This window comes from Melanotaenia boesemani, chromosome 23 (genome assembly GCF_017639745.1).
Source record: "Melanotaenia boesemani isolate fMelBoe1 chromosome 23, fMelBoe1.pri, whole genome shotgun sequence".
In the NCBI taxonomy this organism is placed as follows: Eukaryota; Metazoa; Chordata; class Actinopteri; order Atheriniformes; family Melanotaeniidae; genus Melanotaenia; species Melanotaenia boesemani.
The window spans coordinates 21,435,543-21,452,054 of NC_055704.1; the positions used below are offsets into that span (position 1 = coordinate 21,435,543).

Below are 16,512 nucleotides of genomic sequence, written 5' to 3' on the forward strand. Positions count from 1 at the left end.
AGGGAGAGTTCAAAGTCGCTCTGAAGTACCACACCAGTTGTGGAGTGTGTTACATTTATATTTGAAGTCGATCCCATAAAAAATATACTGGAAAGAGACATTACTAGCTTCCGTCCTCTGTTGCACCACTCACCTTGTCCTATCTGGTCTAATTTGGTGCCCGAGAGATGAGGTGCGACCATATGGAGATGAGGCGATGCTAATAATGTGGCACCACATTTGAAGTGTCTCAAGTGTTTGTGGCCAGAGAGGCTAGCCCTTTGATCAGGATGTAACTTGATGGTTTTGCAGGTTCAAGGAGCCGTGAAGCAGACGGACAGACGGAAAAAACCCTGCCACATGGAAGGATGAGAGGACTCTCCTCTGTGTTTCAAGAGGCGTGAACAACCAAGGGAAGGGTCTGCTCGGTCTCTTTATGTTTTAAAAATCCTTTCAACTACTCTAATTTGTGCCTTGTATTTCCAGGTTTGATGTTGTTGACACACGGTCTTCAAGTTTCAACTGCTGCAGGATTCACGTTTTTTTCTTCCTACTTTCTCTATTACAAGATTTAGATCCACAGGTTTGACATTTTATTGCCATGTCTGACTTAGATGATTCCTTAAGTTTATTTCTGTTTATAAATATCATATGATATCAAGTGTGCATGACCTATTAGAGCGGGATGATCAAAGCCACAGCAATAAAAGGGCAAATAATGCTGACTTAAATGTCACACATAGGTCCAGATTAATGTTGAAATGATCTGCTTCTTTCTTATTAATGGTTTTTTAACAAAAAAAAAGACTAAAGAAATGTTTTAACTGAATTTTATAAACATACACAAAGCCATCACACATCAATTTATTTTATAAGACCACATGTCTTCTTTTTTCACCACAAAAAAATCCCAGGTGATTAAAATTGCATTGTAAAACTGTACAAATAAAGTTCAGCTAACCAAGTAGGATTTTCCTGACATACTCAGTTGCCTGCTACAGCAAAAGCCTTGGTTCACAGAGAAGAATGCTTACAAAGAGTCAAAGGGATCTCATTGTTGACAGGTATCAGGAGAAGGGTACAAAAAAATAGGTCCACAGCAAAGACAGTATTTAAAAGGTTGAGGAAATATGGGACAACAGTGTCATCGCAAAGAATTGGACATCCCCCCAAAACTGATAAAATGTCAAGATGAAAAGTGGTCAGGGATGCTGCCAGGAGACCAACAGCAGCACAGAGGGAAATGCAGGGATTTCTGGCAAGTACTGGTTGTGTACTAGATGTGACAACAACCTCCAATATGTTTGATAAGTCTGGACTATAGAGTAAGGTTGCAAGATTCATGCATTTTGTGATGATGACAAACATCCAAGCCCAACTTGCAAATTTGCAGAACAATTTTTCAAGTCTTCCAAAAGGGTGTGTTATAATCTGAGGAGACCAAGGTTGAACTTTCTAGCCACTATTCCAAAAGTTAGGTTTAGTGCAAGGAAAACCCAACTTTACATCACCAAAAGAGACTATATACTGAGAAGGAAGCTATGCAGCATGCAAAGTGCACCTAAGCTAATTTCAGGCTAGTTGAGGGTTAACATTCAGGATAAATTAAACTCCAAACTGCATTATCTGTGTGTGTGTTTGTGTGTGACAGTCTGGCTTTAAGATCTCAGTGGCTCTGTGAAATAGAAACATCCAAGATGTAAAGGTGTGCAGAACTTGACTGCTTACCATATTTACTTGCAGACGTTCGAGAGACAGTAGAGTTGTTTACTGAGTTGTAGGCTGTAACTTGCTTGGGAACCAGAGCCATCACTGCATTATCAGGGACCTGGAAAACAGACATGCGTATCATGAAACAGAGATTTCTAACACAACCAATTAGAATATATCATTCCATTGGTGTAAATTTTCTGTATTATCTTCCATCTATTCTGGTTTTGTGAGTAAACAGAGCAACAGTGCGCTCTTTTCAGCCCACACATACGTATGATAAATGACAGGAGGAGAGAAAGTTTATAGCATAACATTTTACATGCCTAGGTTAGAGGGGACATCCTGTAGTCTATTAAAAAACACTTTCCACTCAGGTATAAAGATGTAAAGTATCAAGCAGCATATGTGTTTGCCTTGGTTTATGTGTAAATAAGTGTGTGGAAATGAATGAATCAATCGTACAATTCTCATTCCCCAGTCTGCCAAACTGGATTCAATTAATGCAGCTGGGGTGAGGCTTTTTCCAGCCATAAACACACACACACACACGCATGCATGCACACACACACGATACCTCTATTTTGCATAATCAGGCTGTGCTGCAGGGTTAATTGAAGTAATCTTTACCATTGTGTTGGTGGATGGGACCAGCCGGCTTTAGTTTGCATGTATGTGTGCATACATGAGCTGAGGCATTACAATTTTGTCATTACCGCGAATGACCCCCCCCCCAATCTCTCAATCTGCTCCTTATGCATAATATGTTTATATCATTGTTAGCAGAAGGCCCACAGGGCAGATCTTGTTATACCTTTGTGGGGAGTATAGCAGCTCTCCAAAACCCTCAAGTATATTTCCTGATCACTGCTCTTATATGTTGAATCGAGGATGAGCAGTGGGACATAATGAAATGTGAAATGGAGGAGTGGCATTTGAGTAAATAGCATTAGGAGAAAAAAAATAGAAAACAGACCACCTTTTCCAGAAGGAAATGAGGAGGAGAGACATGTCATGGGATGATAAATATGGAAAATGCACTATTTTTCTATTAGTTTGCCTTGTAGTTATACTGGGGACTTTTCTGAACAAGAAATAAACCTTTGAGTAGGAAACTTTTATAATTTTTATAAGTGAATGCTGAGTGGGGAGTTTGGCAGGCTGCAGATCAACTCTGATCACTGTCAGATTGCTGAGTTTAACTTCATAGAAGACAAAATACTTGATAAAACGGAGGAAGTCTCAAACAAATAGTCATATTTGGGCTTTCAGGGGGGGAATCTGTTTGTTTAATTGGACTGTTTGAGAGGAATTTGAGTGGGTTATGGCTTCAGTGAAAAATTCTTTATTACTACAGAGAGCAACCCAAGCATAAAGCAGAAGATGCCCTTAGATGATGCTTAAATCTGTTTATGGCTCATACTTAGCAACCTGACCATCTGTAGACAGTTTTATTTATTTTTTTGGGTATTCAGTCAAGGATAAGGTGCCCTTTTCCCCCTGCCTGAAAAAATGAATTACCTTCTGTCTTCATTATCTTATCTCTGATTCAAATCAGCTTCCTAATCCATTCCACCCACACCTCATACTCCCAGCCTGTTGACACTAGCTGCTGCTGACATTTAATTTAGGCACCACACAAACTATACTTGGAGGGAACAATCACTACTTGCTTAGCTGCAGAAATTATTAACACTATATTGGCAAAGCAGTTCAGTTTTCACACCCAGACTCATTCTGTGTGGCTGCATTGACAGGTGGTGCAGAGATGTGTTTGCTTTTATTTCATGTGTCAAATATCTTCCTTGCCGGTGCATTTCTCTGATAAAAATTGTTTATTCAGACAATTCTTTGTGCTATCAACTCTACATCTATGCATAAAATAGTATTTCATATGCTAGATCACTGATGTGTATCTATGCCAAGACAATTCTATTGCAGAAAGAAGATGACATTTCAACAGTAAATCAAATTTTTACTCTTTCTGAATGTTTACTTTGCCTTTGGTCACTTCCCTGCCTCACACTGTTTCGTTGACAGACAACTGTCCTTGTCTTGCAAATGTTTGTGCCAAAATATTACTTTGGAAATGTCCATTAAATAGTTCATTCAAAAGGAAAAGGTGGAGTGAATTGAGTGGTTATCCAAGATATACTTTAGACAGACGTACAATGGACTGTAAAGAGACAGGCTGATATATTTGAGCTAATGAAGTTCACTGCCAAATATCAGTCTTGCTTAATATAAAAGGTGTTTTCTCAACATCTTACACATGCATTCGGCACAGTTTCTGTTTTTGTTGTGCAAAAAACAATGAAAACATTTAAGTTTATATCTATCTTGAAAGAAACAAAATGTGAATGTCTTCCAATAGAAAATGAGATCTGTCAGTTTTTAATGAATAAAGACAATATATTACTTAATCATTGGCATACCTGATAGTGCGCCAACATGTTTAGTCTCTTCCAGTCACCTTCGATCTTTGTAGTAATGTCCTCATCCTGCAAGATTGTGCGCTGTCCTCGACCCTGACGCCACTCTGTAATTAAAAGGTAAAAAGTAAATAAATCAACCAACCATATTCGTGCTGCATCACTGATACTTTTGACTTCATGTTCTTGTTTGTCATGTCTGCTGGGGAGATTTGATTTTAATCCCTTCTCAATGCATCTGTCAAGACATCTCCAAATCCTGCCATACTATTTGTTGTACTAACATACCTGTGGGACAAGAAAGAGATGATTTAGGTGGTTCTGCTAATGTCAAACATTTACTTGTGAGAATTGCATTTGTTTTTTGGCCACAACAACTGAGACTAACAATTGGATCCAAATCCTGAAGGATAAGTTTGGCGGGTCAGTCAATATTGTTAAGTGATAAAAGCAATAAAGTTGTGTTACTGCAAGAAAGACTAGACTAACATTTTTGTACTAGTTTATATTATAGATAACAGGTAATGTAAACAGAAAACAAAAATCCTATATAAAATAAAATATTTTAAAGCTTTGTTTGATTCAGATTGAGGTGGCTTGAAATGTAATTTAGATTGAATTTTTTCAGATGGAAGTCAATCTTTATTCTAAGGCTGCTCAAAGTGGGTTTTAGAGTATCTTCTGCCTTATTTTCAATACAACACACATTGCCCATTTAGCCGCTGTTAGCAGATGACTAAAATGGATGCCTTAAAAAAGAACAAAAAACAACAACAACAGTCCTTAGATAGAGACCAAAATAAACTGTTTGCTGGCATCTTGCAGGGAGTATTCAGGAAAAGCTGGAATCTAATGTTGGAAAGATTTGAGCAACAATTCTGATTTATCCCCAGTCAGAACATAACAGTTACACAAAGTATACTGGCAATAACATGAAGCAATCCAGTCCAGGGATTAATAACAATAATGAAGCTTTATTTGTTAACTTTAACTTTCATTTGTTTCTCTTAAGGCCCATTTTTTGCTCCCCATCATATGTAAATCCTACACTACGTCCTCATACACTAAACAGAGAAAACCAGTCAGTATCTAGTTTGACCATCATTTGCCTCACACAGTTCAACATATCTTCACATAGAGTTGATCAGATTGTTGATTGTGGCCTGTGGAATGTTGGTCCACTCCTCTTCAATGGCTGTTAAAAAGTTACTGCAAATTGGCAGGAACTGGAACATGCTGTCGTGTACGCCGATCTGGGGCATCCCAAACATGCTCAATGGGTGACATGTCCGGTGAATATGCTGGCCATGCAAGAACTGGGATGTTTTCAGTTTCCAGGAATTGTGTAGAGATCCATGCAACATAGGGGCGTGCATTATCACGCTGCAACATGAAGTGATGGTTGTGGAAGATTGGTACAACAGTGGGCTTCAGAATCTTGTCACGGTATCTCTGTGCATTTTATGGCAGCAATAAAATGTACCTGTGTTTGTTGTCCATAATATACGCCTGCCTATACCATAATCCCACTGCCACCATGGGCTTATCGATTCACAAAAGCAAACCGCTGACCCACACGACGCTGTCTGCCCTGCACTGTGAAAACCGGAATTCACCTCTCCAATGTGCCAGATGCCATCAAATGTGAGCATACATTGATGAACTGCAGTCAGGTCAAGACCCCGATGAGGATGCATATGAGCTTCCCTGAGAAACTTTCTGACAGCTTGTGCAAAAATTCTTTGGTTATGCAAACCAATTGTTGCAGCAGCTGTCTGGGTGGCTGGTCAGAAGGTCTTGGGGGTGAAGATGCTGGATGTGGAGGTCCTGGGCTGATGTAGTTACATGTGGTCTACGGTTGTGAGGCCAGTTGGATGTACTGCCAAATTCTCTGAAATGCTTTTGAAGACTGCTTATGGTAGAGAAATTAACATTCAATTCCCAGAAAGCTCTGGTGGACATCCCTGCAGTCAGCATGCCAATTGCACGCTTCCTCTAAACTTGCAACATCTGTTTCATTGTGCTTTGTGATAAAACTGCACATTTTAGAGGGGCCTTTTATTGTAGGCACACCTGTGCAGTAATCATGCTTTTTAATCAGTATCTTTATGTGCCACACCTGTGAGGATGGAAGTGCTCACTAACACAGATCGACAGATTTGTCTTTTGTGTCTACAGAAAGAAATCTTGAATTTTTGAGTTCAGACCCTGAAAAATAGGAGCAAAAACAAAAGTGTTTCATTTACATTTTTTGTTTAGTGTACTTCCATGCATCTTTTACGTTGCCATGGTTGTTAAGTCAGTTTCTTCACTAGTGGGCAGTGCTAGTGAAGCCTGTCGCAAGCATTGTTCCGATACGTTGATTGAGCATGACAAAAGTTACGTGACCACACCAGCTGAGGCCTTGTTATGACATCTACTCCCAGGGATTTTGAAGGGACAGACGTTGTTAATCAGTCAATGCTTTAAAATGGATTCAATCTCACTGTAAACCGAAGGTTTTTGAAAGGAAAGTTTGCTAGCAAGCATTCCTCATTTTGGGCTCAGAGATGCCTTCAACATCACAGATAGGCTGTATTTTCCTTTCTTTACAGTGCTGTATTTTTTAATAAAGCCCTGAAAAATCACTTTTTACAAAAACTTCAGGGGGGAGGGGAGGAAGTGACGTTTTCTTCTAATTCAGTTGCCTGAAAATAAGTTTTTCGACCAAATCTTGATCTGAGCTCTCGCTCTTTCCATCATTTCTGTAATTGTTAGATGTGGATACAATGGTGTACCTAGGGCTTGTACACTTACTTTTCCTTCTGCAGCCCACCTGTTTTTTTTTTCCTACTCTGAGGATAGTAGTACTCCCTGCTGTCATCTTCTCAAACCTTGCCCAACAGCTTTAAACCCTTTATCTCACTGCTGCTACAACTGTGTGCTGAAATCTTTTTTTATTTTCGTTATGTATTTTTTCTAAAATCAGACCTAAATCCACAAAAGTAGGCAAAGAAACTAGGAGGATGAAAAACAAATTTTAGCTTTAGCATGTCAGTCATATAATTTCCATACATTTTAATCTGTCCATGCAGCATTGACTTTCAATAAAAGGTGGGAATTTACATGACCTTACAACCACATTACATTTACACTACATACACAACATGGCTCCTACAGCTGTGCAGGCTCAGCATTAATAAAAAGCTTTGATAGAAAAATCTCACAATGCCCTAGCAACATTATTAAAAGTGAAAAAAGGAAATCCATCTTCAAAACAAACGTGTGGATTATTTCTCTATTCTTTTTCAGACATCACGAGTTTTATGAATATGTTATTGTCTCTGCTCTCCTTGTTGAGCTTCCCACTTGTGTCGACCACTGTCATCTGCAATTCTGATCACAAACAGGAAAACAAAGCAGCAATCACTGTGGTGCATGACGAGACTGGTCTCTGGAGGATCTGCCAGAATTGTGCTTGCATCTGAAAAATCTGCAGGAAATAAAGATTCTCCTGTTGTTTTTTTTCTATACAGTACATCTTCCTATAAAGATGCAAATTAGGGCCTGTCTCCAGTCAAGGCTCAATAAACAAAGAAAGAGATGCAGAGCAAAAGGAAAGGAAGGAATGAATAAATGAGAGACTAAACTTCAGGGAAAAACAGAGCAAACTTAATTCACCCCTCTTCTCATATCTGGTGATTTCTAATCAGTCTGATCAGAAGAGACTGTGGGTGTTTGTGTAAGCTACCTGGAGAAAAGCTAAGCTTTGGAGGTTTAATTGGAGTCTTCTTCTAAAGATAAAGACTAAAGGTATCATTAAATACATGACACATTTGTTACTAGGAACATAAACAAAATGACTATGGTGAACACTTCGCCATACTTCTTTGTTCTTGGGCTCAATCTTCAATAGTTCTCTGAGGAAGAATGGTTTGCAGCACTGTGGAATTAACAACTATACCCATGATAACAACACTCCTGACTAATTTGTCTCAGGACCAGCCTGCCACAGTCTCATTATCCTTATCAGCCCCTGCAGTCACTCTGTGCATGTGTGAGTTTGTTGCAGAAACAATGAGACCCACTGGCAAAACTTATATATAGAAAATGCTTTCCCCACAGAGCGAGTATCATCACAGACTACCTTCAGAATCTGGGAATGGAGAGAATGGAATAGCCTGCAGTGAGTTCACAACTCAGTCCAAAAGGACACTTGTGGGATCAGCATGGGTATGCTGCACATGTTGGAATGACCAATATGGCCACACTGCAAAATGTGACCAGTTTGAGGGGGTGGTGCCAAACTCTTGTGGCTGAATATAGATCTTCAGCACACTACTGAAGTCCCGCTAAGCCTAAGACCTGCAGGATAGTGTGCCTTGAGGACCAGGGTTGGGAATCACTGCTCTAAGCCAGTGTTTCTCAATCCTGGTCCTTGGGGACCACTGCCCTGCATGTTTTAGAGGTGTCCATCTTTAACACACCTGACTCAAATGAATGGCTTGTTAGCAGGCTTGCAAAGAACTTGACAAGCCGTTCATTTAATCTGAATCTGGTGTGCTGGAGTTGGACAGAACTAAAACATGCAAGGCATATATATATATATGTGACAGGAGGGTTAATACCTCCTCACCACTGGATGGCACTGTGCTGCCAGCACCACCACTTATTACATTGGTGGCGCTGGGGGAGTATAAAAGCACAGGGGATAGGAAGCTTAGGAATTCGCCTCCTCTTTGCCTGGTGGCTGCAGTGGCAGGTTGGCGTGGCTGGGTGCAGGAGGACATTCCTAAAAGGTAAGCCGCAACTAATATCCATCTTAGCAGAAGTGTAGGCTAACTTGCTAACTAGGCCTCCCACACTCGCAGCTGTGGGCAAGCGCGGTTGTGGACAGGAGTGATCGCGCTGCGGCTGGTACCTGGATGTGGTGAGTCTGCCCTGTCATAAGTTTTGCACCAGTGAAGAATTGTTTTGATCAATCCTGTGTGTGTGTGGGTGGGTGTGTGTGTGTGAGCAGGAGTATAGCCGCAGGGATTGCACCAGTGGCTGCCCCTCCTCCTCTACTCCGGATAGCACGGCGCGTTGCCGGCACGGATACAGGTGGCGACTCGGCGAAGTGATCATCGGCAGCCCTGCTGTTCTGGCGTGCCTGGACTGATTACGCTGGACGGATTACACTGGACTTGTGGCGCTGAAGTTTACCTTTTCTTGGTTGTCCTGCTTGATGGCGTATTTCTATTAGATTTTAGTATAACTGTCGGTGGCGTACTTTTAATTCTGTGTTTTGTGTACAGGTACTGTGGGCTCCGAGCAACATTCCCCTTCCTGGTGGTGGTCGTTTGAGCACGGTTGATGTGTCTACACTGGTGGTTTGGTTTGAGTTTGTCTTGTTTTCCCCTATTTGGTTAATGTTGGGAATGGTTGCCCTCCCCACAACCTGTGTCTTTAGTTTTATTGTTAAATACCCGCCGACAGTTTATTTTACTTTGATTGTTTAAATAAAGATTATTGTGAATTGGAACGGACTCTGCTCATGATATCAACCTAGCTCTTACTTTTAAGAGCTAGAAGGTTCCCGGGGGTGAAATTCCCCTGGGTGGCGTTGTCACACCTTTTTATCAACGAAGCTACTTATTAAGGCCCTACCCTCGTCATGCCACATTCTGGCGTTGTCGGCAGGATGAATATTTAAGGGGCAGAGTCATTCCATAGTGGGGTTTTTTTTTTCTTTTTTTGCTTTTTTTTTCTTTTCTTCCCTTGTTTTTTGTTTGTTGTGTGTTTTGTGGTTTTTAATTTTGTTTTTTTTCTTTCTTTGGTGCAGCCAGAACAGCAGGGTTGGAATCAGGGAACCCCAAGTCATATCCTCACGTGAGCTCGGTGTGGTGGGCGGTGTTCATCATGGAGGAGGAGGTGCAGCAGCTGAGGGAGCTCATGGTGCAGCTTAAGGCTGACAATGAACGGCTGCGGCGGGAGCAGGCAGCCCTCCAGGTGGGTGCTAGCGGTGCCTCATCTCCTTCGGCAAGCGATGCCCCGGCGGTGAGTGTTGGCCCTATGACGGAGCGCTTGGTGGTAATTCCTAGAGACCGAAGGTGTCCCATGTTTAATGGTAAGACTGGCATGGGAATAGCCGAGTGGATAGAAGAGATGCAGGCGTGTGTGCGTGCCCGCCACCTTGCTGCTGCAGACCAGGCCTTGTTTATATTTGATCATTTGGAGGGGGAGGCAAAGGAGGAGATTAAGTTTCGCTCTAGTGGGGAGCGAAGTGACCCAGTCCAGGTTCTTGACATCCTAAAAGAACTTTATGGATGTACGGAGTCTTATGTCACTTTACAACAAGCTTTTTTTTCTCGACATCAGCAGGAAGGGGAGACCTTGCATGAGTTTTCTTTGGCTCTCATGGCGCTGATGGACCGGGTAAAGCAGAATGCACCTGATGGCGTACCTAATGCTGGTGTCTGGCTTAGGGACCAGTTCATTGAGCATGTCTGTGATAGCTCGCTTCGCAGGGAACTTAAACAGCTTGTGCGGCAACAACCTAGAGCCACTATGTTGGAGCTCCGTAGCGAGGCTATTAGATGGGAGAGAGAGGGTCTTCCAGGTGGTGGAAGACCACGTAGCTGTTCGTTGCCATCGGCTTATGGCCTCCAGTATGCAGTGCAGGGCCGCCTCCAGCCTGCTCGTCGGAGCAGTCCATCTGAGCCAACGTTGAGTGAGCTGATGGATGTTCTGAAACAACAACAGGAGCAGCTCAATCAGCTTGCACAGACTGTTGCCTCTCTGCAGGCCCCTCGCCCTCGTGAGCAGGTTCCCCGTCATGGGTCCCTAATCTGTCGCCGGTGTCAGCAGCCAGGTCATTTTGCACGGGAGTGTGAGAATGAGCGAGCTTTCCCGCGGCGGCAGGGGAACTCTGTGGCGGGACTTAATCCAGGTACTGCTCCCTTTTCCGGGCCCTCTAATCAGTCGGAAAACTGAAGCCCGCTGAGCTGCGGAGCCACAGCTCAGAGGGGGAGTCTTTAGGCTCACAGAAGGGTGTAGGTACGGATTTGATTGCACCCTGTCCAACAATTTGTGTTGTAGTTGGTGGGGTGGAGGTGACCTGCCTGGTGGACACGGGTTCTATGGTGTCAACTATGACAGAAAGTTTCTTTCAGAAACAGTTTGCACCCTGGGGTGGTGAGCGGCTGCAGTCGTGTCATTGGCTACAGCTACGAGCGGCAAATGGCTTGGCTATTCCATATATTGGCTATTTGGAGCTGGATGTGGAGTTGTGTGGCAAGGTGATACCCAGCTGTGGGATCCTTGTTGTAAAAGACCCCCCTAGTGCTGTTTCCTCCGTCCCCGGGGTTCTGGGGATGAATGTTATTCGCCGCTGTTACCAGGAACTTTTCAGTACATTCGGTCAGTCCCTCTTTGACTCCACTTCCATTTCGGAAGCTCCTGGTCCAATTGTGGCAGCACTGCAGCAGTACCACCAGTCGTCTGCCTCAATCCAGGGGGACCCTACTCACTCAGTGAGAGTCAGAGGAAGGCGTGTAGTACGCATACCGGGAGGGGTAATGAAGTTTGTAGCGGGCACTTGCTCTGAAAAATTAGCTGGCCAGAATGTGCTGTTTGAGCCCCTAGAGTCAGGTTTACCTGCTGGGCTCTTGGCCTCCCCATGCCTCTTACAGGTTGTCCAGGGTACGGTGTACGTCCCAGTGGTTAATGTGGGGACAACCGAGGTTCTCCTCTACCCACGGACTGGGTTGGGAGTGTTACATGTGGCACAGGTTGTTAGCCTGCCGGCTGGCGTGGAGTCGGTAACGGCAACAATTTCATTGCAAACTGTGGCGGACACTAGGTCAAGCGAACTGGACATGCTGGATCTGTCTGTGCTACCAGAAGAGGAACAGGCTAGTGCTAAATCTTTACTCGAGAAGTATCGGTCAGTGTTTTCAGCACATGACGGTGATTTGGGTTGTACTAGCCTGTTGTCTCACGAAATCCCTCTGGTGGATGATGTTCCGGTCCGGCAGAGGTATCGGCGCATTCCTCCCTCAGACTATGAGGCAGTAAAGGCCCATATTCACCAACTTTTGGAGTCTCAGGTAATCAGGGAAAGTAGCAGTCCATATGCCTCACCAATTGTTTTGGTGAGAAAGAAAGACGGGAGTCTACGCTTGTGTGTGGACTACCGCCGCCTTAATAGTAAGACCAGAAAGGATGCTTTTCCCCTGCCTCGCATCGAGGAGAGTCTAGATGTGCTGTCCGGGGCACGCTGGTTTTCCACTATTGACTTGGCTAGTGGTTATAACCAGGTCCCTGTGGCTGAGAAAGACCGGGCTAAGACTGCATTCTGCACTCCCTTTGGCCTCTTTGAGTTCAACCGCATGCCCTTCGGTCTTTGCAATGCTCCAAGTACCTTCCAGCGGTTGATGCAGAGGATGTTTGGTGATCAGCAGGGTCAGTCCCTGCTACTTTATTTAGATGACATCATCGTCTATTCATCCTCTGTCGCACAGCATCTGCAGAGACTGGAAATTGTGCTTGACCGGCTGAAAAGGGAAGGTCTTAAGGCGAAACTGGAGAAATGTGCCTTTCAGCAGGAGGTGAGCTATTTGGGGCACATTATCTCAAGTCATGGAGTCTCCACAGACCCGAAAAAAATTGAGGCGGTAGCCAAGTGGCAACGCCCTCGCCATGTCTCAGAGCTGCGCTCATTTTTAGGCTTTACTAGCTACTACCGGCGCTTCGTGGAGGGCTTTGCTAAGCTAGCTAGTCCCCTGCATAAATTGGTGGCTAGCCTGGTAGGCGCCAAGTCAAAAGGGTCACGTCAGGCCCTGGATGACTTGTGGACACCTCAGTGCGAGGAAAGCTTTGAGGCATTGAAGTCTCGGCTGGTTTCAGCCCCCGTACTGACCTATGCTGACTTTTCCTGTCCATTCATTCTGGAGATTGATGCTAGCCACGGTGGGCTGGGCGCTGTTCTTTCACAAGAGACGGATCAGGGCGTGCGGCCCGTGGCATATGCCAGCCGAGGTCTTCGGCCTCCAGAGCGTAATATGTCAAACTATAGTTCCATGAAATTGGAATTTCTGGCACTAAAGTGGGCCATGACAGAAAAATTCAGGGAGTATCTGTTGGGACACAAATGCATTGTGTATACGGACAACAACCCGCTAAGTTACATTCAGTCTGCTAAGTTGGGGGCCATTGAGCATCGCTGGGTTGCACAACTGGCTGACTTTGACTTTTCTATAAAATATCGTTCAGGCCGTTGTAACAGGAACGCGGACGCGTTATCACGGCAGTATGTCCCAGGCTCGCAAGCACTTCCATCTAGCTTGCCGGGCACCGTGCTCCCCCTTAACCTGCGACAGAGTTCTCCACCACCGTTCTGTGCAGAGGTGAGCGCATGTCAGTCGCTGGTCTCTGCCCTCCCTGTCCACTCGGTGTCAGATCTGCGGTTGTTGCAGGGCAGGGATCCCCTCCTTGCAGAGGTGTGGGCTTTTTGGCAGCGGAAGGCTCCACCTACCCCTACTGAGAGACTGCAGTTGTCTAAATCAGCTTTGGCTCTGCTGCGTCAGTGGGAGCGGTTGGTGGAGAAGGATGGGGTCCTCTTTCGCCAGGTATTTCGCCCAGATGGGGGGGAAGGATTTCTCCAGCTCCTGTTGCCTGAAGTCCTTAAAAGGGACGTCCTGACTCAGTTGCATCAAGAGCATGGTCATCAGGGCATTGAACGGACCACAGAATTGGTCCGACAGCGCTGTTACTGGCCGGGCATGTCTTCGGACATTAAGACATGGGTCCAGCAGTGTGAGCGGTGTCAGATTTCCAAGGACTCTGGGTACGGGCCCCGTAGTTTTATGGGTCATTTATTGGCTGGACGTCCTAACGAAGTTCTAGCCATTGATTTCACCTTGTTAGAGCCTTCTAGAGGTGGCTTTGAGAATGTCCTCATCATGACCGACGTTTTCAGTAAATTTACCGTGGCGATTCCCACACGAGACCAGCGGGCTCCCACTGTAGCCCAGATTCTGGTCTCGGAATGGTTTTATAAGTTTGGTGTTCCGAGTCGTCTGCATTCTGACCAAGGTCGGAGCTTCGAAAGTTCCCTTATTGCACAGCTTTGCTCACTTTATGGTGTTGTTAAATCTCACACCACTCCCTACCATCCCGCAGGTAACGGCCAATGTGAGCGGTTTAATAGAACTTTGCATAACCTCCTTCGAACACTGCCAGCTTCGCGGAAATGTGACTGGGCTTCATGTCTGCCGCAGGTGCTGTTTTGTTATAACACTACACCCCATCAGAGCACTGGGGAGTCACCTTTTTTTCTAATGTTTGGACAGGAACCTCGTCTGCCAGTAGACTTCCTGCTGGGCCGAGTGGAGAACCCAACCTCTGGTGCGGTACAGGACTGGGTTGCTGAACATCAGGCCAGATTGCAGGTCGCATTTGAGGGCGCTCGGGAGCGTTTGCAGGTCGCTGCTAGCCATCGAAAGCGGCGACATGATTTGCAGGTGCGTGATGCGCCTCTCCCTGTTGGTCAGATGGTTTATCTGAGGGACCACGGAGCAAAGGGGAGGCATAAGATCCAGGACCTCTGGAGTCCTGTGGTCCACCAGATTATTAAAGCTCCATCTGGCCATGGGGCCGTGTATACAGTAGCTCCTGCACATGATCTACAAAAGGTTCGAACGGTACATCGGGACATGTTGAAAGCTGTGATTCAACCTGAACTGGGGACCCTTGCATCTACGATCCTGCCCCCCACCAGAGTGGTGGACTTGGATGGGAGTAACAGCTCCAGTGAAGGCGACGTGTGGCTTCTGGTTTCTGAAAACCCTGTGGTACATCGGTCAGGCCCCGCAATAGGTTCTGTGAGTGCAGGGCCTGTCCCTGAAACACAGAGAGTGGGGGGGGAGTCGGTGCCAGCGGATGATCAGCCTAGTTCCAGCCAGCAGGCTGTGCGCCGAACTGGTCGCTCAGCTGCTGGACACCACTCTAATGTGTACCATCTCCCGCGCTCTGTGGAACCCCGGGCCAGACCAGCTCAGGAGCCTGCTAATCCAGCAATTTGCACACAGTTTGCTGCCTTTAGGCCCTGGTGTTGAGGTTTGGGTTGGTTCATCGTCGGGTCGACGATGCAAAATGTGGGGGTGCATGTGACAGGAGGGTTAATACCTCCTCGCCACTGGATGGCACTGTGCTGCCAGCACCACCACTTATTACATTGGTGGCGCTGGGGGAGTATAAAAGCACAGGGGATAGGAAGCTTAGGAATTCGCCTCCTCTTTGCCTGGTGGCTGCAGTGGCAGGTTGGCGTGGCTGGGTGCAGGAGGACATTCCTAAAAGGTAAGCCGCAACTAATATCCATCTTAGCAGAAGTGTAGGCTAACTTGCTAACTAGGCCTCCCACACTCGCAGCTGTGGGCAAGCGCGGTTGTGGACAGGAGTGATCGCGCTGCGGCTGGTACCTGGATGTGGTGAGTCTGCCCTGTCATAAGTTTTGCACCAGTGAAGAATTGTTTTGATCAATCCTGTGTGTGTGTGGGTGGGTGTGTGTGTGTGAGCAGGAGTATAGCCGCAGGGATTGCACCAGTGGCTGCCCCTCCTCCTCTACTCCGGATAGCACGGCGCGTTGCCGGCACGGATACAGGTGGCGACTCGGCGAAGTGATCATCGGCAGCCCTGCTGTTCTGGCGTGCCTGGACTGATTACGCTGGACGGATTACACTGGACTTGTGGCGCTGAAGTTTACCTTTTCTTGGTTGTCCTGCTTGATGGCGTATTTCTATTAGATTTTAGTATAACTGTCGGTGGCGTACTTTTAATTCTGTGTTTTGTGTACAGGTACTGTGGGCTCCGAGCAACATTCCCCTTCCTGGTGGTGGTCGTTTGAGCACGGTTGATGTGTCTACACTGGTGGTTTGGTTTGAGTTTGTCTTGTTTTCCCCTATTTGGTTAATGTTGGGAATGGTTGCCCTCCCCACAACCTGTGTCTTTAGTTTTATTGTTAAATACCCGCCGACAGTTTATTTTACTTTGATTGTTTAAATAAAGATTATTGTGAATTGGAACGGACTCTGCTCATGATATCAACCTAGCTCTTACTTTTAAGAGCTAGAAGGTTCCCGGGGGTGAAATTCCCCTGGGTGGCGTTGTCACACCTTTTTATCAACGAAGCTACTTATTAAGGCCCTACCCTCGTCATGCCACATATATATATATATATATATGAATAATTGTTCTACACGTTCTCTTACGAGGCTGCTTTTACTCATTCTCTGTCTAATTCGCACAATCACACTCATGCAGAGAGGGCGGCCACCTTACTCCAATTTTCAATTCCCTTTAGTAATAAAAGAATAACAGAACAACACACACCGCCCAAAGGGGGCCATAAAACAATTTCATCCAGAAGTGT

At 45.3% G+C, this 16,512-nt stretch overlaps 1 protein-coding gene and 2 long non-coding RNA genes across 5 annotated transcripts in view; 2 read left to right on the top strand and 1 right to left on the bottom strand.

The window, feature by feature from the left end:
• The window catches only part of plxna4 (plexin A4), a 248,207-nt gene that overhangs the window by 26,657 nt on the left and 205,038 nt on the right, over positions 1 to 16,512 (bottom strand). For all 3 annotated transcript variants that reach the window (XM_041977658.1, XM_041977657.1, XM_041977659.1), the window contains exons 26-27: positions 4,125 to 4,228; positions 1,708 to 1,807 (exon numbers count right to left, since the gene is read on the bottom strand). In XM_041977658.1, the coding sequence (XP_041833592.1) occupies positions 1,708 to 1,807; positions 4,125 to 4,228 (204 nt within the window). The remainder of the gene's footprint in view (positions 1 to 1,707; positions 1,808 to 4,124; positions 4,229 to 16,512) is intronic.
• Positions 8,843 to 9,287, top strand: LOC121634757. Its single transcript, XR_006009288.1, has 3 exons — positions 8,843 to 8,899; positions 8,972 to 9,030; positions 9,121 to 9,287. It is a non-coding gene; the product is annotated as an uncharacterized LOC121634757 (long non-coding RNA).
• Positions 15,205 to 15,828, top strand: LOC121634756. The gene is made up of 3 exons (XR_006009287.1): positions 15,205 to 15,440; positions 15,513 to 15,571; positions 15,662 to 15,828. It is a non-coding gene; the product is annotated as an uncharacterized LOC121634756 (long non-coding RNA).